The following is a 26,127-nucleotide window of genomic DNA, read 5'->3' on the forward strand; positions in this document are numbered from 1 at the left end:
GCACGGGAATAACAGAAACTACCAAAAAAAAGGCTACATAACATTGCAACCGATTCCTATACCAGTTTCCTCCCCATGCAAAGTACCCACTGTTGCCGTGTTTTAACCACCCATGGGATCTAATTTCGGAAAATGTCATCCTGTGTAACATAAGGAACATTACTGTGAAGTTACAAATCTGTAAAATATATATATACTTGAAAAAAAGGGCAATTTTTGATATTTAAAGTACCCGCGAAATTTCAACGGTGATGAGGACTGCACTAACAATGAAATAGTCGTTGCCATAGAGACGAATGAAGCATCAACAAAGCAACAGCCGTTGCCATGGTGATTTCCTACCAAAAACTGGAAATTTTGATATATTACGCCCCCGAAACTCCCATTGGGATCGGATTTCCACAGAATCCGTTCTTAGTGAGCGTCTACATCACAAAATGAATAACTATGCTATATTTCAAGTCAATAGGGTGTATAGTTTTAGAGATCTCGTGATGAGTGAGTCAGTGAGTGGTATTTCGCCGGCGCCATCTACTTAATATGTTGGTTTGTCCTGAATTTTTCCTGAATTTTCTTTGCTATAAACCTCACGGAGCCCGAGACCTTTCCAACGACTGCAAAACCGTGGAAATCGGTTCGTGCGTTCTGGAGTTATAGCGTCAGGAAGGAAAACCCGACTTATTTTTATATAGTAGATTTGTAATACAAAGTGTGTTGAATTTCATGTAAGTATTGAATTTTTTTTACATTATGTACGAACATAATAATCACAATATTTCATGAGAAATTTTTAACACATTTTACAAAGCAATCTCTAATTTCTTCCACACCTCATGGTTAAGTTAACCTTACTATTTTATTTCATGTTTCAGTTGATTTAAACTGTTTGTAATCATAATATGACGGACAATGAAGAATATTAGTTGCAGTAAATTTTATGAGAGGATTTACTTATTACATTAAATATACCTCAATTTTTACCTCAAAAGAAAAAGTTGCATATCATTAAATGATAAATATTTGTTTCCCATTAATATAGTTTATGAACATAACTTATTGTGATAATACCTACATTAGTTAAATTGTGTTTTTGTAATGATCTCCTATTGCAGTAAAATTCTTGGGCAAATTGAATATCATATACTTAGTCAATCTTTAACATAAGCTTTGGAATACATAAATGTAATAAATTATGTTCTCGTGATTTTAACAATTAAATATTTCTTTGCATGAAAAAATTTATTAACTAAAAAAAATATTTAAGTAAATTTATACTCAAGGACTAAAAATTTTTATTTTTATTTTAAATAATATTGTATTTATGTATACTTTTCTGAAAAAAGTAGATTCAAGAAAACAAATTTTCTTATTTTTTATTTTGTTCTTGAACTTACTTGACAAGCAATATTGAACTCCTACTTTATACTTTCGGTATAGCACTTTTCGATTTATTCTACAGATTTTCGCCCGTGATTCCAGCTATACACTTCACTGACACCTTGAGCACAACAGTCAGTGCACACTGAGTTCTTCCATACCACCCGCGCTTGTCTTCGATAAAATCTGAACTCAGGTGGATTCAGCGTGACTGACTAAGGGCCGGTTGCACCAATAACTGTTCGGATCCGAGATCGTAAGATCTTTGTTTCAGTGTGATCTCAAGTCGAATCTGAGATCCAGTGTATATGTGTTGCACCAAAGTGAACTTACGAGTTCAGACATTCGATCTCACGATCTAGGTTTAGGTTGGTAAAGATCGATTGTAAAATGAAAGCAAGTTTTCTATTGGCTACTGAATTTCGTCTAGTCACAGAGAATTTTATTTAGTATATTTGAAGTTCTTGCTGTAAATGTTGGCATCGTGATATTTACATACAAGCCTATTTGTTTATTGATTACAAACTTGTGGTCGGTTGTGAGTTGACTGGGGTACACGCGGGTACACATGACGATGGAAAAGAAAATTTCAGTACCTAAAAAAGGTTTTTTCTCTGAAAAAGATAAAAATCATCCTTGTCGATTTAGTGCAAGAAAGACTGGATATTTTAGAGTGTAAGAGAACTGATGGCGTGTTTTGTAAGCAGAAGGAAGAATCTTGGCAAGAATTGGCATCATATTTTAAATAACATTATGATGACAATTACCGTACTTCTGGCATACCTAAAAATATATCGGCCTAAATTTCCTGTAAACTATTGTAGCCCATCAAAATACCAATTGTAAGTAAACCAGTATCTATGCGAACATGACTACAAAACACAACAAACCAACGAAAAATACACAAGATCTCGGATCCAACTGCTCTAAACCATCAATTTCGGTGGTTCAAACAGATGTTCACCTCAATCCTCTGTCAGAAGGTGAACTCGAATGGTGCAATCCGTTTGTGTGTCGATCCTGGTTCATTACCTCTTATGATCTCGGATCGACCAGCGATCTTCAATGGTGCAACCGGCCCTAAGCCTGCAGTCTGAATCCACCTGTAGGCCGCTGTTGCAACAGCTAAGAAATTTACACTGCTCGTAAACAGTCTGTATGTAACTCGGAACGGGATTCCAGTTCATTCGTGTATATTTATTCATCATATTGTGCAACGTTAAATTCATTAAAAAAAATATTCAAAAAAAAATAAAATGCTAAACATGTAATAAGTGCCAGAAAATAATAATATTAGTAATATTTAGTGTAACTAAATACGTGAACCCTAAAATACAAAATTGACGATGTGTCGTTGGTGGGAACACTTGTTTGTTCCTGACATTTTTTTCTCTACACAATTTTAAAGTGAGGTTGACATGCACTTTTTCTTCAAGAAGTAAGTTATAAATTTGTTTGTCTTTATTGCGATTTCAAAAGTTGATTTGTGTCTAAGAGTAAAATATTTAATATTAATTTCATCATTTTATTCCCAGTTTTATTACTCAATCTATTAGTAGGACGTGATTTCTCGTCGCGGTGCGAAAGACTTTTATAAATGAAAGCGCAACTGTTCGTGCAAAACCATTCATCACACAAATGTCAGTTCGAAAGTATAATGTTGGAAATTTTTTTAATTATATAATTTTTATAAATTTTTTTCTGAAAGCACACGCTAACGCATCGATTTTTGGTGACAGCATTTTTTGTAATGTATGTAAATCTCTTAATTATGTAGAACGTTCATTAAAAAATAAAAATATATGTTTTAATTAGAATTGACAATTGTTTGCATTTCATGGATATTGACTGGATCGTAACACTAATTTGATGTTTAAAGTTAATAAACACTGTCAGGAAGCAAGCAAGGCAATGCGAGAACATTTTCGTTTTGGTTGAATGTAGCGAAAGGGAAAAACAGTCACCTTTCTTGCCACGATCTTGTTCGCAGATAACGCAGGTATAAGTAGTAAATGACTCCACACAATGACAACCCTCCCATTATTCCGCCCCCCTCGCTAAAATGCCCTCTCCCCCCTCCACCGCAGCGCAGGCGACAAGCTCAGGTATATCGCCCCGCCCAACCACTGGCCGTAGCACGTGGCCAGTGGCCCAACGCGCTAAACATTTTTACTAGGGAGGCCCGTTAAAAACTAACCCTAACATGTGTAGGAAAATATAAAATATCTGCCACACACTACAGCCAAGGTACCTTGCTGAGATAAGTGTTGACTGGTTCTTCGTCCTCTCCATCCGTGTTCCAGAACTTGATGGTCTTGTCATCCCCCACCGTAACGAACTGACTGCCGTTCGGGACGAAGGCGATGCCCCTCACGTAGCCGTTGTGCGCCTGGAAGCTGCGCAAGTTCTTCCGCTGTGGCAAGTCCCACAGCCGCACCTGCAACACCAGAAAATATATTATTATTTCCATGTTACCACAGTTTTACAGCAGTGAAGATGTTTGTTAGCTCAAGTAATACTATTTTATTAGCACCCACACTTTATACAAGTAAGTACTAGTATGTTAATTTAAACAAAAATAAAAAGCGAACGTTCAAAAACAAGCACACTCTTTTCCAAATAAAGTATCCCTTTGAGCTGGCAGCTAGGTCAAGAAACATCTGGATTCAAACTTTGAACCAGGCCTATAGGAGCTAATGCGCAGGATAGATGCACCCCTCCCTTGTTTCCTTCTTCCATGGTAGGAGGGTTTACTTCCCCTATGCACGTGCAAAACAATCAGGTGAGGTATGCTGCAAGTGAGAGCCAGCATCGGCACTCCGTCTTGTGGGACTCATGGGCGCAGGTCGCCTTGAGTTCTCCAGGTGCTGGACTTTTTTGGAGAGACCTGGGTTCTTCGTGTACAGAAGTATGTTACGCATTCACTTCGGTTGCGTTGAGCGATGCTCGGAGGGTCGTGTAAAGTCTCCTGTGTTACATATGAGTCTATCCTTAAATGCCCATAGTGCTAAGTTTGCATGCGTCTCGCGGGGGCTGTATGTGAGAGTAAGCTCGAAACTTCGTGAGAGCGCTTTAGTGATTTTCTTGCACCCTGAGCGCTGGGTCAGTCCGATTCTCTACTTTGGCATAGCCATACGAGCACTTTCGCAGCAAGCGAAATTGGCAAAAATCATGTTGAACGATGCTGATGCTGGATATTGTGACTGGAAGTTTGATTTGAGTCTATGTTGGACTGATGGCATTAAGTTTATGATTCATCACATTTTGTTTCCCTTGAAGGAAGAATGCGTGGAAATAAAACTTTGTGTAAAGAGATGTGTGAATTGCTTAGGAACACTTGAAGGTTTTATAGAGCATAACCCTAACTAATGAGACATAGTTTGTGGGGCTAGTACTTGAAGTATGCTGTGGTTCACAACAGCTTACCGTACATGCTGGACGCGAGGAACTATTTGCCTGTAGATATGATTTGCTTGCACATTTTTGACTTATTGAACATATAGGGTGAATGCACCTTTAGCTACATAGAGCAAGTAAGAGAATTAAAAGACTTCGTACTGTGAGGCTCGATATGTATGTACTGAGGAGCAAAGTATTTTTTAGGTTTATTATTTTGTAATTCATTTATGATCATAAATACCAAGACTATGGTTTGTGTAGAACTTCGTAGGCATGTTTATGTGCAGGAAATGTTGATCTATGACTCAAGGAAATTGTTTTCGTGAAAGGTCTGAGTTTAGCACTCTTTGTACTCTTAATTTTGTATAAAGAACCTAGGTTCTTAATTCACGTGATGTCTTGAATGTTGTAGAACATTTGTAAACATGCTCATGTGCGGAATACGTAATGTAAACGCATACAGTTATAAACAATCAAACTGAGATGTCATACACATTTGTGTATTTTCTTGTTTGGTATATGTATTGGCATATTCCTGTATTTATTCAAACATTTATTGTTTGCCCTGGGAGTCTTTATCCATGACTGATTTTTTTACGAATTGCATATTCTGGAAAAGGCAACTACAGGATTTCAAATTGATTTTTATGTTTACCTTATGCTGGTTTCACCCTGATGTATGAACACTATTTTAGAATCAAACATCTTAGATCAAAGGTTGGGCCTTATCAGAAGGCTCACCTTTGTGTATTTGTGAAAGCAGCAGGGGAAGTGGTTTGGTCCATCCCCCAGTTGCTAACCTTTCTTCACGTGACCATTCAGACTTTGAGATTTGAATATTCTACCATAATATAGTAGAGCCATGATCATCCAAAACAATTCGGGACTAGGGGTGTTTGGATGGCTGAGTTTCCAAATTACTGGTAATTTACGAAAAAATTTTACCTGTGTCATAGGAACAATACATATGAAACAAAGAAACAATGATGTTATATACTGTATCACATGTTTTATAATGATTCACATTATTTCATGCTTTTTTAAGTTATTCTGACGATTTACTTGCTTTGTGGTGAATAAGTTCTAGATCTTATTTTTACTTGTTTCTTTATTTGTGTAGTTATGTCATCATGTGTTTTAACATATTTTTAAGTGCTATTGTCCGTTCTTTATTTTTGAATGCATGTTAATGCAATTTTCTTTTGTATTTTTTTTGCCATGGCCCTTTGTTTCAACTAGCTGATGCAATAGTTTGCCTGGCATGTAAAAATTAGAGAGAGACAGAGAGTTCAGTAACTGTGACAAAAGACTCTGGAGTTAGTCAAACAGCTGTTGCCATGCACCATGATTGGCTAATATTTTTCAAGGTACTTTTGTAAATGGTTATATTTCTTGTCGTAATTTTTGTCACTAAAGCCTTGTTGCGAAGATTCAGAAATTTGTACACTGCTATTTTTTTGTGAGTGTTGTGTTGTGATTGGTTGGTGAGGTCTTGCACCTGTCGCTTCCTTCGGGCGGATGTAGCTGCGTAGCCTCGTTCGTAAGTCGTTCACGTACTGTGCCGAAAGGACGTGCGAAGGTGACGGCTCATATATAACATATTATGAGATTGTAAGAGCAGATAATTTCATGTCTGGGTGTCAGGGCTGTGCCACAATAAGTTTTTTAATCTTTGTATTATTATCTTTTGGATGCTTTAACTAAAAAATTGTAGGGCCCAGACATGTGACATAGGCCCGGGTGGTCCACCAGGATTTATATCCCAAATGGCTTTGTATCTAGACCACGGAGTTGCTAGGGACATTATTTTAAGAAGGCACAGAACTCTGATAAACGATCGGCATAGGTGAATGAATGTTTTTCGGATGGAGCTACCTTGTAAAGGCCATGTAAGTTTTTTTTTTTTCGTGGACAAATAAGAATCAAATACATTTCAACTCTTTTATTTAAGAATCAACAGTAACTGTTAAGAGCCACTTATAAACAAAACTTTATACCTGACTACCTGCAACTGCAACTTCAGATGAATTTGTTTTCAATTGTTTATGTATGTGCCATTCAGACCATAGCTAGATGGTTAGGTCTCGACTGGCACATTTGGCACCCGGTAGTAAACAGTCTTAGAGTGGGGGGGGGGGGGGGAAGTTTTTGGAAATTAGTACGAGATCGTGGGTGATGCAGTGTTGCTGAGTGACTTTATGCCGTTCTTTACGAGCTGCAGTATCTACGATTTTTAAAAATACCAAACATGATTTTAAGGAGAACTACGTGGAAATGACTGGAACGGAAAACATTACCAACCAGAATAATACTTGTTAACTTCAGGAGAAAAATACGCAGATTTATTGACATACTAACTTGAAACAAACATATACAAATTACGCTGACAAATGGCTGTTACCAAACACCAACACCATATAATACTATAAAAAAAAGTAACATACACCCATTAATAAAACTGTATAAAAGCATATATTAAAATATATCACATTCAAAGTTGATAATCATATTACAAAATTTACGTACAAACTTACTGGCTTAAAAAAAAGGCAAACAGCTTTAAACAAAAAAATTATATTAAATAAATCTTAATTTAAAAAATGTCATGTCATTTACAAATTGTTATCCCTATAACATTAAGTATAATAAATAGATATAAAAAATAAGGTTTTGATTACACTTCAAGTTTCACCATAATTTCCTACCTAACCACTCGCCCCTCTGAGTTCCTATCAGTTTCGTCCTAATCTTTTTCCGATAGTAACCTAGAATTAGTCTTACTACCTCTCAAGAAATACATTTACATAGACAATCCCTGAATTTATTCATATTCAATGATTGCTTAACATTTTATCTATATCTTTCGATAGACTAACAAGTTTTCTGTACTATCTCTTCAAAGCCCCATGTGAAGGACAACAAATTTTAAGTAGAATTACTACTATTTCTTGTCACACATTGGCATTCTAACTTTATTATAACTGAACTATTTATACAAACTATGGAAATCCTCATCATCAAGAGTTACTATAGAATGCACCTTAACTGTCATTACTAAATTTAGCTTAACTGAAAAGTCTAAAATTCTTTCAAATATAAAATTAGAAAAATTAGGTAAATAATGCTCTGGTCTGCCACTGCCCTTCCTCCAGGGGCCACCACTAACCCTCCCCGAGGGTCAGCCACTATCCCTCCTCAAGTATGCTACTGCCTTTCCTAAGGTTCTGCCACTTCTAGTGGTTGTGCCATTTTCCCTCCTCTTGGGTCTGCCTCTGCCAATCTGTGAGAGTCTGAAACTGTCCCTCTTAGTGGGTATGCCAAAGAGCCTCCTCGTGGGTCTTACATCATCACTCCTCATGGGACTGCCACTGTCTCTCCTCTTGCATCTTGCCACTGCCCTTCACTGTGAGTTTGAAACTGTACCTCATCGTGGGTCTACCCATAAACCTCGCCATGGACCGCCACTAACCTTCCTCTTGGGTCTGCCATGGCCCCTTCTCTGGGGTCTGTCACTGCCCCTCATACTGGGTCCACCACTAACCCTCCCCGTTGTCTTCCAGTATCCCTCCCCAATGATATGCCATGCCATTCCTCGGGTATGCCACTGTCTCTCCTCGTAGGTCTGCCACTGTCCCTCCCCATGTCTCTGCCACTGCATATCCTCATTTATCTGCCATGCCCCTCCTCTTGGGTCTGCCAGTGACCTTTCTCGTGGGTGTGCCACTGTCCTTCATGCGTCTGCCACTGCCATTCCTCGGTGGTTTGTTACTGTCTCCAATGTGTCTGTGAATGTCCATTCTCATGAGTAAGCTACTGCCCTTCCTTGTGGATGTCACTGGTGTGGCTCAAATAAAAAATAAACCCAGTTTTTGAAAAAAAAAAAAAAAAATTGTTTGGAGTGTGTGCTTATTTGTATCTAGAAGATGTATGTACTAATTTTAACTGTTTTGAAAACCTCAAAAATTTGCTTTTGATAGGATAGAAGGAACTTGTTATTAATTAACACAAAAATAGAATAGAGAAAGTATTCAAATGCAAATCATATCCAAATTTATATATTTAAAATACAATGTTAACCACCACACATGAATGCAGTAAAGAATGGTACCTAAGGTCAGAGAGAAATATGCTGGCAATAAAAAATGGGAGCAATCAATTTGCAAATGGCTCTTACAGTTGTCTCTCTAAGTACTTTATTCTTTTCAGAGATAGTTAAAGTTGAAAATCACTAAAACGTTAAATTAAAAAACTTGATCATTCTGAAAAAAATTGCTTCAAACTGCATATAGCCCCCCTCTCCATCCCCCCCCCCCCCCTTTTCACACCCTGAAAAAAATATGTACTAAATTTTTAAATCTTAGCCATTCCATCTCAGCTGTATACGAAAAACTGGCAGAGAGACAAATAAACTAACTAACTTCCTTTTTTATTATGATATTATAGCTATTACGTTTTTGAACAATCAATTGTCAGCAAAATATATTTTACCTTTATGAAATATTTGTAAAAAAATTTTAAAAAACTAATGCTAATGGCATTCCTGTGCAGATGTTGCGTTACTGACCTCACCATCATACGAGCCGCTCACAAGCCAAGTCAGCCTGGAAGGATGCTTGCCCAAACACGACACGCCGTCCCGATGCCCGTCCAAGTTACTGACAAACGGCTTAGCAAACACTCGCTCCAGCTTCGTGGCATTCAGCGCTCTAACGTATTCTCTGGGCGCTTCGAACGGATGCAGGTTCGGGTCATAATTTCTTGGAACTATGGAAAACAAAAGTGATCATTAACCAAATTGTATACAACCATCTGAATTATTTGACCAAATTTTTTAAAAGTTGCTAGCCTAACCAAAACAACCATTAGAATTGTAAGCTACTTGAAATATTGCAATTTCCTTTTACAAAATCATTAGAAATATGTCAGGAAATAAAAAAATTAAGTTTTATTTATCTCTTTTGTTTTCGGAAGAACCTCTCTCATACACATTTACTGAGGACTATTGAGGTAAAAGAAGTTTCAATAAGTTTTATTTCAGTTCTACTAGCCATTGCGGTAGTTGTGTTGAGAAAGTATTGCATGATAGTGAAATATGCAAAAGGTTTACGGTACGAGTGGTGTTTTCACGTAAATATATATTTCATTAATGCCATGTTAACTCAATGGTTCTTTTTTTTTTGTCGCAGTTTTGTCAAGTGAGGTAATTTATTAATTATTATGGAAATGGTTTTACACATTGTTTTACGATTATGTGATTGCAAGAATACAGAAAGGTTATTTAAGGTGACTTGAATTTGAATTAATTTAAAATCGCGAAATATTTTGTTTCATTTCTTAACCAACAATTCACACCATTTTACAGAATTTTTAACACAGCTAACTTAATCCAACACAACATTCTTAAAATATCATATTTGTAAAAAAAAATTACTCAATATAAACTAATATTTAACTAGGGCTACTTGGATTATCACAACTCCCTCTTAGGCCTGTTCCACAATGACACGGAAACGGAACAGACGGAAACGGAGACGAAAACGGAGTATTGTTCCGTTCCGTCCGTATTTTTCTCGTTCTACAATACACGGACCCATAAGAAATCTTGGCCAATAAGAAAGAGCGAGCGTGACGTAACTGAAAACTACGAGTATCAAGTGAACTACCTGTTAAATCGAAATGTATGGTTGTTAACTTGGTAATGTAGTAAGTCGATTTGTTATTTTTTTTTTTGCGTTGTGGCGGTGGTAAAGTAGTTCTTCTCCGTCTTGTCATATATAGCAGGTATATCTTTAACCATGAAAATTAAAAGTTCATCAAAATTCGACATGATGAAACCCACGTGCACAATTCAAATTTCAAAACAAATCTTGTTTTGTTGTTCACGCATAAAAAAAAGTAGTCGAGAAATACGGAAAACAACATTAGTCAAAACTAATATCTTAATTAACATGAACGCGCAACTGTAGCTTGACAACTTCAATGAATGTTTAACGTGCTCCTATTGGTCTAACGGAGTAACGTAAACGGAAGACTTCAGCACTGCTGAGCAGGTCCGTACGGGTCCGTCTCCGTTTACGTGCTATTGTAGAAGCTCTGTTCCATGAAATCCGTCTTCGTTTCCGTGTTCCGTCTCCGTTTCCGTGTCATTGTGGAACGGGCCTTAGGCCTGTTCCACAATGACACGGAAACGGAACAGACGGAAACGGAGACGAAAACGGAGTATTGTTCCGTTCCGTCCGTATTTTTCTCGTTCTACAATACACGGACCCGTAAGAAATCTTGGCCAATAAGAAAGAGCGAGCGTGACGTAACTGAAAACTACGAGTATCAAGTGAGCTACCTGTTAAATCGAAATGTATGATTGTTAACTTGGTAATGTAGTAAGTCGATTTTTTTTTTTGCGTTGTGGCGGTGGTAAAGTAGTCCTTCTCCGTCTTCTCATATATAGCAGGTATATCTTTAACCATTAAAATTAAATGTTCATCAAAATTCGTCATGATGAAACCCACGTGCACAATTCAAATTTCAAAACAAATCTTGTTTTGTTGTTCACGCATAAAAAAGTAGTCGAAAATACGGAAACCAACATTAGTCAAAACTAATATCTTAATTAACATGAACGCGCAACTGTAGCTTGACAACTGCAGTGAATAAATAACGTGCTCCTATTGGTCTAACGGAGTAACGTAAACGGAAGACTTCAGCACTGCTGAGCAGGTCCGTACGGGTCCGTCTCCGTTTGCGTGCTATTGTAGAGGCTCTGTTCCGTGAAATCCGTCTTCGTTTCCGTGTTCCGTCTCCGTTTCCGTGTCATTGTGGAACGGGCCTTAGAGAATTATAAAAAAACATATCAGGAATTTAAAAAAAAAATTAATTATGGCTTTCCTATACAAATACCAGATAAAATATGAATTTTTATATTTTTATTAACTTGTTTTTGGATGTGCCCTTCTCCTTGATACTTATAACACAATTCTAACCTTAAAATGTGAATGAAAAAAACACAGCTGACACAACAAAAACAGCTTACCTTTAAAAATATCTTTTTTCGTTGCTCGTAAATAATTATCTGGATTTCTACACAAAACTTTAACTTTCATTTTTAAAAGCCTTTTAAATACTTCTCGCACTCCTCAACACATAACATGTCCAATGGGCACATTAAATAACATCAGAGACAGGAGATTGTCACTAGATGGGAGACCTAAGATGCACATAAAGTTCTGCCATTACACCCGAACAATTCACCTTCGGCCAACTTCGGGATTTGTTTTATTTTGCGCAGGAAAATTAATTCAAATATTAAAAGTGGTCGGTTAGGTTAGCTACATTAAAACACTTTAAAACACTATGGACAGTTAGTTAGGTAAGTATAGCTACATTAAAATAAACAGAGAAATATAAATATATATAAATAAACCCCAGGTTGGCCGAAGGTGAATTGTTCCGGTGTAATCGGGCAGGGACATTACTTGATGGACATCTTAGGCTTCCCGTCACTAGATTAGGGCCTATGATTTTTTATTGTACACTTAATGTGACGCCACTCCCGCTGCCTGATTAAGTTTTGAGTGAATATTAAGTTGAAAATGATCTCAGGGGGCAAAACAGGGATTCTACCTCGTGGTTGCAGGCAGGAGTGCGTCGCGATTTTAAACTACCTGGGCTGTTCAGGCCATCCAGGACGCCTTGAAAATAAAACGAAAACCGACTAGAAAGATACTGCACTTTATTAAGACTGTTACACTTGCTTGTCCAATGCCTGGCCGAGTCTGTTGTCAGACCATCGCTTCACGATAGGTACAATACATTGACGTTGCGCGCGAACAGGATAGATTGCAAACTCGTGTCTAATTATTATCCTGTGACCGTGGCTAACATGAAGGCTGTGGCAAACTATCGCAGAGCTGATATACTGCAACTGTTTATGTGGTGAATGACGTTAAACATATAATAACAGCAATATAGAATCAATGTTCCTACAGGTGATTGCAGTCTAACCCACAACAAATGCTAATGCTTCGAAATATGCGTCAGCCCGGCTAGATGAAAACATATGAGAGTCACAGTCACTTCTTACAGGTTAACAAAGTAATAACTTGGTTAGATTGCAAATACGTATATGACACAGTTAAAATCAGCTAAATTAAAGACACATATATTAAAGAGTTAGTACATGACACACGAGGCTTGATAGAAGCCCTTAACCAATTACGATTCACTGGCGTCGAAGCCTAGAAACTGCGTATGACTCAAGTCCGCTGTCCTAATGCTTAAGACGTGAAAAATTACGTAGAAGGTTGAAATATCCCTGTTGGGATTAAAATGAATTATGCGAAGAGCCGCATGTACGAACGTACGGCTGAGTGGGGTCGGCGCAGAGCTAAATTTAAAGATTTGGTAAACTTACAACTATTGCGATGAACTGGACGTGGTGCGAAAACTGTATGCTCTGCGTTCGTAGAGCGACCGACCCCTGTGAGCTCCCGATGGCAACTGGCGCGACAGCGCCGCGCGACCTCGCGCCAAGACGCGTGTAGTGCGGGAAAACTGCTCTGTGCAGTTTTGGACTTAAATGATATATTTGATATTAAATGGTGACGTCGTACCGCCTGTGACAGTGAAGCCCGGTCTCCACCCCGCCAGTACCTTACCCCGCTGCGAGACCGCACCCCTAGCCTAGCCTATGCAGGCTGACGCTGCACCCCCCCCCCCCCTCCTAGGCCGGCCGCAGTCAACGGCAGTCGACAACGGGTCATCAACTAGGACGGACGTGCCGTTCCCCGCGTTTTCCATCCGTTCAAAAACTGTCAGGTAATTACGTGCGTGTGTTCATCGTGTTCAGCCACGATATAGCCTAGGAGCTTAGTAGTGCACGCTGGGGCCGACGACCCACCACAACAACGGCTAGACGCTTTAAGACTAGCCTGGGGCCCTCCCGGAGAACAAACACCTCAACAGAAACACCAGCAACTACTAGGCTCACCCCGGGTATTAAGTTCAAGACCCCGGGTGATGGCAATGGTTATTTAACAATTGCACATAGTTTTCATATTATTACAGTTTCTTTTAATTGTTATTAATTTGGTTGTTTTAAAAAGAAGAATTACTGATTTAATTATACATTAGCGCATTGCCACACCCGGCTGGGCGCTGTAGTCGACTTGGTGTTCGTTGCGGCACACTTTCATTCACATGGAGGACATCACGCTCGGGCGGTTCGTTGCACTTACGAGTAAGTGTTGTTGGGACGTAACGGCCTGTGCAATCCAGAGGGAGCACCAGCAGTTGGTGTCAAATGCTCCCCCTCCAACAAAGCCGTTATGCCCAACAACACTACTCTTCACACGCATGGAAGTGATGCACTGGGCCGTTGCACTGGGAGATAGAGTGGGGTGGGGCCCCTGGGCGTGGCATACCTAGTGAGTGTGTCTTTACAATTGAATTAATGGTTCTGGCATGACCCATCCCTGTTTGTAGGGCAAAAGTAGAGAGTTTTGTATAGTTTCGTTTGTGCTCAACCGCGAGCCTACCAAAGAAGTTAAAAGTGGGTGCAAGCCCTCCCTTGACAGAGTTGGTGGCAGCCCCGTCGTCCCTTGGGACTCTGTCGCCGTGATTTGACCCAGAAAGTAGTCTCTTAAATGTGCTGGTACTTGTGGGACACGGTGTGATACTCTAGTTGGAGGTTGTGTGGATTCTGCCAGATCATGTCGCCTTCCCTGGTGTGCATCGGTTGGCTCCTGGATGCTCGTATCCCCTCGAAACTGTGATATATCTGTGACGTAGTCCTGCAGACGAACCGGGGGGCGCCGTACCCACCTGGAAGGGATTGTGTTATTATTTAATGTGGCATCATTAGGGTTGATATTTAGAATTGTCTGACTACTCCTCCTACCATTGACCCTAGCGTTATCGTCTGTGCGCCCTTCCCCAGGGCCTGTCGAGCCGTTCGCTTGCGGCTGTTGCTGCGAGCAGCATGTGCGGGTCATCACCCGCCGCCTTCTCTGTGAATTAGCCTCTTTGATGGACATTGTGAATGTGGATTCGCTTAAGCTGACGTCCAGCGGCCACCAGGGCTCGTCGAAATCGTCCGATACACTGTTTGTATCACCGTCGTTAGGTTGCCAGACCATGGGCACCACCTCCTTCTCGATCTGAGAGATTGGTGATATGTAGGGGATAGGCAAGCTCATGTTTCCTGTGGGTGGAAGGGTACTGGGCGAGACGCTGTTGCGGACTGGAGAGTCAATTAAATTTGTGTCCTCTGCGTGAGTCTCTGTGACGGAAAAAACTGTATCTGAAGTAAGAGAAGGTGATGTGACAGTGGCGTGGTCGTCGTCTTGTTCGGGCGGCTTAGGGCTCCATTCCACAGTAAAGAACATAACTGTGAGTCTTGATAAGAATGACGACAACATTCGCGATTGCGCTCGACAGCGCATGTTAACGACTGACGTCATACCGACCATGGCCTCTAAGCCCGTGCTCCGCACCGCCAGTACCGGATCCCGTTTTCGGAGCGCACCCGTAGCCCAGCCGGAATGAGTCAAACGAGCGCTACGGGCGTGACCTCAATAAACTCGAATAAACTTCAGGACACAAGACCCCGGGGACTCGATTTCATAAAACAATCAATGAATGAGACACTAGTACAATACTAATTATTCATAATCATTAGGCAAGTGCGTCGTAGGTAATCCGTTCGAGCACCGCACGCACGGAGTGGGCAACGAACCACATTACCAGTCGCCACGGCCACTGGCCGTAATTACAGTGCCTGTGAACCTGATCAAGTCAGGTTAGGAGAAATCCAACCTAAACAATTTACACGGAGACAATTTGTCACTATATTGACAGTCGCCAACTTGTTGCAACATTTCAAATCATTAAATAATACAAAACAGCTGTTAAGCCTTAAGCACCCAATTACCAGGTGCTAGATTTTATTTAAGCTCCTGGAATGTGGTTTTTGTTATAATTCAACCAATTAATATAATATAAGTTTTTGACGCCATCTCACAAGGGAAGTGAAAGTTTCTCCCCCCCCCCCTTGCGAGGCGACCATGTTCGTCAGTCTCGAACCACTCCGCGCCGGGTCAAGACGTGTTCGTCCGTGAGCAACCTTCACCTTTGTGCTCACCGACCGCTCCTTCTGTAAGTAATATAATCACGTAACCTTTAATTCGTTGCTGCTCACATAGACTCGGCGTGTATTCCGCGGAACCGGGCCTATCCCGACCATCTTTTTAGTGATTCCGCACCGCATCGCGGATCACGCCACTTACGGTACTGGCCGACTCCAGCCACAGTGTTTTTTAGTTTATTCGCCGCGCATACGCCTGCCGGCTCTAATGTCACGTAAATGTTACAGTTAATATAGGGTCATGCTCGTCGAGCCCTCCCAGACTCGTTAACTCTCGGCGCTGGCCGTTTCCAGCAAGCATTAATCACGTTCCCGCGAGACTGCCGCGGTAAAATTAAATGGTTGTTGTAGTGTTGTGTTTTGTTTTAAAGTGTGAATGTAATACGGCGTAGATGCCGCACAGCACATTAGCGCGGTTTGTAAACACAGTTTCATATAAACTGTGTCGTCTACCGTCATTCTGCACCCTTTCGTCCTCCACACGGCCGAGCGCCGCAACTCAGGATATGTTTCACGCCTCGTACCTGGCGGGGCACGCGGGGGCAGAGTACCTACGACCCACCATCAACGGCCTAGTATCGCACTAGTCTGGCACCCCCCGGACATCAGCAGCACCACGACGCCCGTAGCGTCCGTCAGGTACCTCCCGGGCCTTAATCAGAGGTCGGGTGATGGCACGTGGACAGACTATAATTGTATATGGTGACATCCACCCTACTGTTCTAGCTGCCACAAAAAGAAACAGGTAATTTTCTAGGCGAATAATCATATTTACCGTGTAAGAACAGAGTTCCTGAACCAGCTTTATTTGGAAACTCTTGTAAACCAGTAAAGTTTTATCCTTGCCCAAGATTTATAAATTAATAATCGCCGCGAGTCCAGTGATCTACACTGGGGCCGACGACCCACGCAATCACAATGGCTAGCCTGGCACCCTCCCATAAAGAAAAGAACTAAATAATCTCCGCCAGCAATCACTGGGCTCATCCCGGGTCCCGAACCCGTGACCTCGGGTGACAGAAATACTGCATTAAATGCTATTGGTGCTTCCCAAACAGTTATCGTCACCATCACTAACATCACCTGATAACTCGCATTTTATTTTCTTATGTTTGTTAGTTCTAGGTTAACAAGCTAGCCACCAGTTCATCCACAGTAAACTTCAACCAAAGGTATATCTCAACATTAAATGTTAACTGGATGTCGGAAAAACAAAAATGAGGGCTATCTTGCAGTACAATTTTAGCCTTAGGTTTAATTGAAGGTCATAAAACCAGCCCTTAAGGATAAGAAAATAAGGGGGGGGAATTTTCGTAAGAGGGTGATGTGACATCAGGGGTGCCACAAGTGAGTGTTGTGTGTTGCCCCTTATTTTCTTAATAATTATGGGTATGAAATTAGTTGACTGATATTGTTTGTAAATGGCTGTGTGTTTTACGAAACAATGTGGGGAACTTGCACACCTTCAGGATGATTTGGAGTAATTGGATAGTTAGCTGTGGGCGAATATAATGGGGATTAATGTCAATTATATGAAGGTAGTTAGATTCACAAGGAGAAGAACGGTAGCTAAGCCAATATTTTGTTGGAATGGGCAAGATATTCAGGAGGCAGAGGACTACAAATATCTGGAAGTAACACTACAGAGCATTCTGGTTTAATGAAAGCAAGTGCAGCGAATAATAAATAAGGGAAGGAGGGGGCTGGGGCTTGTTAGAATGACACTAAAGGGGACAAGAAGAAAAAAAAGAAAATGTGTCTTCCACATTGGTAAGGTCAATGATAGAATATGCTGTAGCAATTTGGGACGCTTACCTGGTGAAGGAAATTAAGGGTGGGGAAGGGTACAAGACAGGACAGTTAGATGCATGATGAGTATGTGGTGGAGAATGTAAAGTGGAGAGGGGGAAATACAGAGACCATCGGTGATGATGAAGGAGCTAGAGTGTGATACACTGCAGAGGTGGAGGAAAATAAAAAGACTTGTGAAACTGTTTAACAAAATTAAGGGAGAGGAGGCTGGGGAAACCAGGGAGCTAGGTTAAACAAAGGGGCTATAGAATGAGTAGGTATCATGAGTGAAAGATCCAGGAGTAGTTACAACAGAAAGAGAGAAGCAAGTATTCCTGGCGAGGACGAGGCAGAAATTGAATAGTCTTGGGGGGGGGGGGGAGATACTAACTGTGAGATGAGAAAAGGACTCCTTGATTCAGGTGACTTTCATTCCCCACTTGTAACACTGAACATGTGATTGGGTGGTGCTGGAGGGTGTGGGACAACAGAGGATGTGCCCTCCCCCCAAAGAGCAGTTGTTGCACACTAGCTCGGGGTACATGCAACAAGAGTGCATGAGGAATGGGTGCTCTGCACCTAGTGTGTCTGTCCCCATCCTGGTTACAGCAGGGGCCACTAGTTACAGGGTGGGGTCTGTGGCACTAACAGTCACGAAATAGGCTTGGGGAGATGTGTGTGCCTACCAGCCTGCAAATAATTTTTGGTGGATTTAGGACTGTGTATTTCTTAATCTCAAAAGGCATTATTTTCACAGTGTGGTCATTCTCGGGGCACCACAGCCAGTTCGTAGAACACAGTGTTCGGCAAGGTTGTAAATTCATGGTGATTGCTGCTAATGTTCTCGAAGGCTTCTCGACCCTCATTGTGAATGTGGCATCAGTAAGACTGGCCTCCAACGAGCACTGCTGGGCCAGGTTATCAGGTGAACTCAACCACGAGTCATCATCTGAAATGTTGGATGATGGGGTCATTGGGCGAACCACCCTCATCGAGGTCGCATTTTTGCAGTGCATTCATCAGCTATTGCAACTCTTACGCATATGGGACTGGGCGGTCACTGGTCTTGTGAGTGGTGTTACGGCTATGGTTCGTCGAGGCATTGTCCACAAGCAGGCGATGTTTAACTTCAGGCTTTAAGGGCTCAGTGGTGCCCTTGTGGTGTGTGGTGTGATGCTAGTGGTGGATGTATTAGCTCATTGGGGGTCGGAATTTAGGGTGGGGAAACTTGGACCAGAGGTGTTTCACTGATATAAATTAAATAGAGGTCATCCCAGTGCATTTTGGCTGCTCACCCACTGTGCAGCCTCATGGTATAAGTTGTGGGACCTAGTCATGGGAGTACTTTGCATGGAGCAACCAACTTTGGGACTAGGATGGCACAAAATTTTCATTCGCTCGCAGACAGAGGGTGTTTCCACACATATACCATCTGCTCCTGTTCCAGGAGGAGGGTTTTGTCAAGTGTTTTGAGGGGTCCATGTTTTGAGGCTGTGGGCATGTTCATGTCCCATTTCTCAGCATGCCTTGACTGTGATATAGGGCTTGTCCCTCTTCATGTCCCAAACTGCATGGCCACTTGGAGCTCGCCAGGTGGGGCGAGGTTTTCCCCCAGCAAAAGCTCGGCAGGGCGTGGCCCTTCACTATATCCGTCCGCCAATGCGAACAGTACAACAGATTGGGGAGGTGGATGTCCTATTTGTGTGGTAATTGGTAATCCCCCAGATGGAGCTGCAGTTGGACCTAAATTTCCCGATTACTATGTTCGTTCGGACTGGCCTTAGAGTGATATGTAGAAATGTTATAGTGGACAAGCACCCATCTTTGGCAGTTACCCCACCAGCACAGGCCAACGAACTGAGCCCTGTTGTCTGTCAGCAGGACCCAGTGAAACCCATAGTGGGGGAACACTTCGGTGTCCAGCAGGGCCATGATGGTGCTCACTCTCACATTTGACACTGAATGCTTGGCCCAGCAGGTGGACGAGTCTGTAACTATGACATAGAAGCATTTTCCCTGTGTAGTCTGCAGATGCAGACCCATTATGTCGAGTGTGACCATGTGAAAAGGGTCATATGGATGCCTTGGTCGTTGCTGCTCTACCAAGCACGGCTTACACGATTTACACTGTTGTCAAGTTTGACAGTCCTATATGAAGACATCCTGCCCCACACCCATCGAGATGAAAGATCAAGTTTACGCCTAACATGCACATGCATAAATGTTGATGCACATAAGGACGATGACACTTAGAGCAAGGCCATTGATGTACACTGCTGCGTGTTCGAGGCCGATTGGCGGTGCCAGCAGGTGACCTCGGGGCTCCAGGAAACCTGGTACTGGCACCATGGGATGGCGAAGAACCATGCGCCTGGAGCTCTTATGGACTGTGCAGCAGTCAGGTCCGCTGCCTTCAAACTTCGCGCTTCACCGCGGGCGTTGGCGCATCCTTCCCCCTCCTCCTTCCCCCTCTTAGTGTTGTGTTTTGTTTCTCCTCGCCTCCCCTCTCGGGGTTGGCGCATGCGCGCTGTGCCGCGCCGATTCAATATAAGCAGCCGTCAGGGATTTATTCCTTCTTCTTCTCTCATTTATCATGAGCATGTAGTCTTCAAGTATAGTTTCAACGACGTGTTTGAGCGACCTTGGGGGGAAAGCTATGTGTTATTTCTCGTGTGTGAGGCGGTGGCCATTGCTTTCATGTAATCCGCTGACGCCTTCTGCCTTCTGCCGAGGTGATATTAAGGGTGTGATGTTGCTTTTGGGCGCCAACTAGTAATATTAACTACGTGCTAGTGCGTAGCCGAAACTCTTGGCTCAGGGCGTGACGTCGCCACGTGGCCGGCAGGCAGTAGGGGTCGTTCTGCCAGAGTTACCCCCGACTGTTTTAGCCACCAGGGACGCTATGCTACGGGCATTGTAACAGATACGCGAAGGCTCAATTTAGAGAGTTTTATTACAAGGCACGCTATACATGCGCTGCGTCGTGCATGGCCCACTTACTGGGAGCGGGGCTCTACAGGCCATGTTTCTGAAGGACTTGTGCCGCGCTACCCTAATGTTCCGTGCACACTTCACACTACACTAACCTTAAACAGATCCGGAATTTAAGTAATGCTACATTGAAGTTACACACAGTTCAGGGATCCACGTAACACAGGGAGTTCCGGTGATGAGCACAAATTAGGCAAGGCTATCGGTGAACTCAGGTCGACTATCCGGGCTGTCCTTGAGGCTCGGAGCTGACAGGTTTAAAAACTCAAGCAATTTCGGTAGAAACGGCAAGGGCGGAGGTCGAGAAGCCCCGCGACTAGTCTCCTTGGAGGACGGTGATCAACTGGCGATGGCTGTGGCGTCCGCACGACTCCCCAGCCTCGCTCCTGCGAAAACGCGTCGTGTGTAAAAGTTATCCCGGGCATGCGCGCCACCTGATCGCGCAAGTCCAGAATTACAATAACATTTAACCATAGCCGTTACTCAATTAAGATTGTTTTCAAGAGAGCTGAAAGTTAAATACAATGTCCAGATAATGAGGTCACCTCACGGTACCCTCTGTGGTCTACTATCGCGTGGGCGACAGTCGATTAGGCGGGGCAGCTTATGTTCGAGGCATTGCACCACCCTGCACCCAGGTGCGTTCACGTCGCACACGCTTGGGGCGAGGCGACGACGTGCCATAGCGGTCTGTGCGGATTCGAGGAGCACTAATGGTTGGTGTCACCGCGTACCTTAACTTTTTGCTATTTAGTATAAATTCTCTTTCGGCTGCCACCTTGGAAAAAATTGTGTTTGGATTTAAATTTCTGTTGTTTAATTTCTCTTAATTGAGTTCTCAGAGCTATTCTCCCCCGAGAAGTCGATATTTTTATTATGATGATGTTATTTATCGCATGTAATAGCTTTTTTTGATTCATGTACTTTTGCTACACGTTAAATTTGACGTCGACCTAAGTGTCTCCTCGGCTCCTTCAGGCCGTTATGCCTCGTCAGCGCCCTCTCTTGCATTACTAGTGCAACCTAAGTGCAGTGCTATGAGCAGGGACGCACCCGCGTGCGCCCTGGAACGTCCGAAACCGATCTTGTGTGTAGTAAATAATTTCTAATATCTTATACTTATTTTCACTATGTTCCATTGTAAATATTCACGAGTGTCTACGGTTTTTGTTAATAATTCATAATGTCCTTTTCTTTTTAATACTTTGCATTTCGGGATTTCTGTATATATTTTTAAGTGCTTATGCTGTGTCATATCATGTAGATCAGCAAGCCTGGCCCGCCGCGCAAGTCGTGTATTCCCCGCCGGCCCGTTTCCCCTTCTTCCCGTCCGCAGCCCGCGCGGGCGAGCAGCGGAGCGCGGTGTGTCATTAGTTGCCTACTGGGAGTCGCACGGGTCGGACCTGCTTCGCTCCGCTCCACGAGAGGTAGCACGGGGTCCGGGTCGCAGCGTGGATGAAACGTTCGTCTACCGACGTGGTCGTCCAGGCTGTGACAGGATTCCTCGCGATAAACCTCGTTAACAAGATCGCGTCTTCGTAACTTCGCAACTCACTCCGCTCGAGACACACGCCGTGCACGTCTGGACCTTCCTACTCTCTTAATCTGTATATATCGTTATAGAGTCGCCTACGCATATGCCACGAGTCGCGTACGTGCTACGAAGCACCGCTGAACTTTTCGTAACCGGTACGATTCGCTTCGGGACCGCATTCGCTGATACGCCGGTTCTCATTTTGTCTCCAAGTGTTTGTTTCCGGGAGTCCGGGTCGCGGCAGAGGAGGACGCTCGTTTCGCGATGTGCTGGCCAGGCTGCGACAGGAGTCTTCACGGAATAAAGGAGCTCGTGAAAACGGACAGCATCGTATTATCCTTGTTACCATCTACCATTCCTTCCACATACGCATAGTTCCCTCCTGGTCTTTTACTTTCCGGTCCCGGCCACGTTGGCCTGAACTCACTTCCTCACCGACGAGAGCTACATGGGCAAATCAGGACAGTTCACCTCAGGAAATTAGGGACCATAGGCCGAGAGACGTCAAATTATTATACTGTATCTGTGGCGTAAGCCTTGTTAGCTGGTTGACACGACGGCCCTTTTGATGGTTCGTACGGGCGATATGATAATTGTAATGCTCGTCTACATTAGGCGTACTTGTTCGTGTGTGTCCCTTGAGGCAATTGTATTTTGCTAAATTGTACCTTTTTTTGTATTTATATGTCTTGATGTTCACGGACAGCATAACTTCTAATAATAAATTCTCATGATCGTGGTATTTCACGTTACTTTGTATGAAATGTTCTATTGCTATTGTGTATTGTGTAACTTAATTATGCTATGAGCTTAAGTAAAACTTGAATTTAATTATTCTCTTATTGGAAACTACCTTCAAAATCCCTGTTGGATGCATTGTTTTTTTTTAATACACAAACACCTTAGTTCCCGCCGACTAATTGAAGTCGACCTCTCGTTTAGACGGCAATCATAGAAAGATAAGCTATCAAATGAAAGACCTACATACAACCTGAATACCGGGAGGTGGTGATAAGGTTTTTTATGACAACTTTCTAGCCAGACACCCTGGCAGGGACAAGCACTATCACTGGCCTGGTGAGTGAGAGACCAAGCAGTTGCAAAATACTCGGAAATGAGATGGAAAGGAAAAAACAGCAAGTATAGGAACCTACTCAGCATTCTAGACTATAGCACCCCGAAGCAGTAGATTTTTACTGATGGTCATAGACCTCTTTATGAGGTGGGCAGAGGCCTACCTATGCAGGAATGTACGAGCCTTCCACCTTAACACATGTGTAAATTCTTGTCATGGTGGGAGTACCCCCAGTCCATCTACTCAATAATGGCAGTTAGTTCTTCGGAAGGTCCTGGAAGGCAAAATGAAGTTGTTAGCAGATCAAACAGCACGCAAAGCCCGTCTACCACTCGAGGATGAATCCCACAGAGCGCTGGCACCAGGAATTTAAGGCCCTGATGCACACACACCTTAGCACGGACTACACACAGTGGGACCTGCATGTGGCTAATGCCCTGTTCTGTGTCTGCCACTGAGTGAAATGGCAACCAACATGTGTGGCCGGCAGGGCCACATTTTTACTTGTAATTTATTTTTGTTGCTGGTCTCTAGTTTTATATGGTTTTTATTTCACGTATTTTTACGCCTTTTTTAATTAATGTTAATTTATCTGTAAATTCTTTTAATTATATTTGTTTCTGTTAATTAGTTATACGCCGTTTGGTAGCTATCGATTATGAGTTTAAGAACATCGATTGTGTTTCACGTAAATACCACTTGGCGAGCGCCCGGCGGTTGGCTGATGACGTCAGACATTCGGCTTGCCGGGGAGAAAAAATCAGCTGGGGCCGGGTGGAGAGTGTGCCGAGCGACCGTCGAGGACAGAGCCATGTGACGGCGCGGACTGGTGTGCCGGACGGCAACGGGCCACGAAGAGTATTGGGCTGGAGGCTCCACGCTGGGTGACAGGGCAATGGATTGCCCTGTGATACTGAACTTATCAAGGTAAAGAGAGGCCGCAATTTTGATTTTTACCCTCGTGGTGCTGCACTGGTTTTTGGCAAACCTAGTGAACTGTGTATTTTCCCATACTAAATTTTATTTGGACGGAACTTTTATTAGCCAGTTTGGTGAAGAGGCCCATTTGTTTCACCCGTTGTTCCAGTGTGGGATTTTTTAAAAAAGGTCGCCCGTTTGCCTGTAGTTGCAATAAAAGTATAAGTTTGGAAGAAACGAACATTTTGCAATTTGTTTTTGAGACTTTGTCATCGGAATTTGCATACGTAAAGTTGGCATTTAGCTAATATATCAGCTTGTGCAGTATTATTAAATGTATGCGATCGGTATTGGACTACATGCGCAGCCTGATGTTGGTTGGTGCGGCCATTCTACGTTTTTATAAAATCATTGGCAAGTTAATAAAGAAGTAAGACTTTGTTTGAAGTATATGATAAAAACTTCGGTGGTAACATAGTTATGTTACGTGAAGAGTTTTTGCTACATTTCCCTTAAAAAAAAAAATAAGATAATTTTTTTTTTTGGTCATCGTTCACGCCTTTGTGAATTCGTACCTATGGCCCGGCGTGGCATTAGACTCTGGAGTTGGTGAGGAAGGTCAGGAAGCCAGCGCACGCCTAGGATATTAACTTTGTTTTTTTGGCAAGTCTTTAGCAACGAACATCTGAAGAAAGACTAAACCGTTGATTGAGAGTTTAAGAACTTTATTTAAATAATTTGTTTGTACTTCAGTATTATTTTTGTAGATTTTTTATATATTTGTATTGATTGTCTTGTTTGATTTTTGGTATTAGGGCAGTCAGTAAATTTTGATATTTTATAGTGGCCACGCCTCACGCCCTTATATATTTTTATACTTGTTGTTATCAGTATTTATATTTTTACGATTTTTTAAAGGTTATTGTTAGTATCGCAAAGGGGGATAAGATGCTGCCATTATTAACGTCAGCTTTTGTAACTAAGCTTGTATGGTTATGTATAGTAAAAATTATTTTTGCAAATTTCTATTTTTTAATAACATACGTCCAAAGTCTTGCCTCTTGTTTGTTTAATGGTTACTCTACTATTATATCCTTTGAATTTTTTTGGCCTGACCCCTGGGCAGTGGTGTGGGGAATTTATATTGTTTAGCTTTTTATGCCTGGTTTTAATATTTATTTTTTCCCTTCGCGCCCAGAGTGAGTCGGGGACGCAACCCCTCTTCCAATTAAGGAGGAAGAAGGGTTACAACCTGCGCCACTCTGCTAGGCAGAGACTTTGGACTTTTGCGATTTTGCTGACTTTTTTGATTTTTTTAATAATGGCAGTTTCTTGGATTTATAAACTTCCCAAAGAACAGGTTTACGCTAATTTGCAAGCTGCGGGAGCAGGATCAGCACCAGGAATTTTAGTGGTCTTTTAGATTTCCAGTGATGGTTTTGATTTTTTTCCTGTGAGGTTATTGTTTTTATAGTTCTTTGCTTTAGTTTGCAACCTTTAGTTATTGATTATTTTGAGAGAGAAGGTTTTGTCTAATACGTTTCGGTCTTGACTTTGGAGCTTGTTTGTTTTGTTTTGGCATACTTAGATCCCGTTTGTTCGGTTTGTGAGTTTAGTTTGTCTTTTCCGTTACTTGTTGGAAAATCCTTCTCTTGTTTTTTTTTTTTTTTGAGCGTTGAAATTTTGACTGAGGCTTTGGAGGCAAGTTTTCCTTGTTGCAGGTTTGTTTGTTTGAGTTTGGGCTGGTTTGTTGGATTAGAAGTTTTTGAGAATACTTTGTCTCCAAGTCCAAGGTTTTTTTTTTGACGTTTTAGTTTTTTAAGATTGCTGTTTAAATTTTTTTTTTGTTCAAGGCGGAGGTTGTGGCCGGCAGGGCCACATTTTTACTTGTAATTTATTTTT

At 42.1% G+C, this 26,127-nt stretch overlaps 1 protein-coding gene across 1 annotated transcript in view; it reads right to left on the bottom strand.

Moving 5' to 3' along the window:
* The window catches only part of LOC134533697 (DDB1- and CUL4-associated factor 13), a 37,821-nt gene extending 25,850 nt beyond the window's left edge, over positions 1 to 11,971 (bottom strand). The window contains exons 1-3 of the mRNA XM_063371255.1: positions 11,807 to 11,971; positions 9,341 to 9,540; positions 3,629 to 3,814 (exon numbers count right to left, since the gene is read on the bottom strand). Of these exons, the coding sequence (XP_063227325.1) occupies positions 3,629 to 3,814; positions 9,341 to 9,540; positions 11,807 to 11,876 (456 nt within the window). The 5' untranslated portion in view covers positions 11,877 to 11,971. The remainder of the gene's footprint in view (positions 1 to 3,628; positions 3,815 to 9,340; positions 9,541 to 11,806) is intronic.
* Positions 11,972 to 26,127: the final 14,156 nt, after the last annotated feature.

The sequence above is a fragment of the Bacillus rossius genome, chromosome 7 (assembly GCF_032445375.1).
Source record: "Bacillus rossius redtenbacheri isolate Brsri chromosome 7, Brsri_v3, whole genome shotgun sequence".
NCBI lineage: Eukaryota > Metazoa > Arthropoda > Insecta > Phasmatodea > Bacillidae > Bacillus > Bacillus rossius.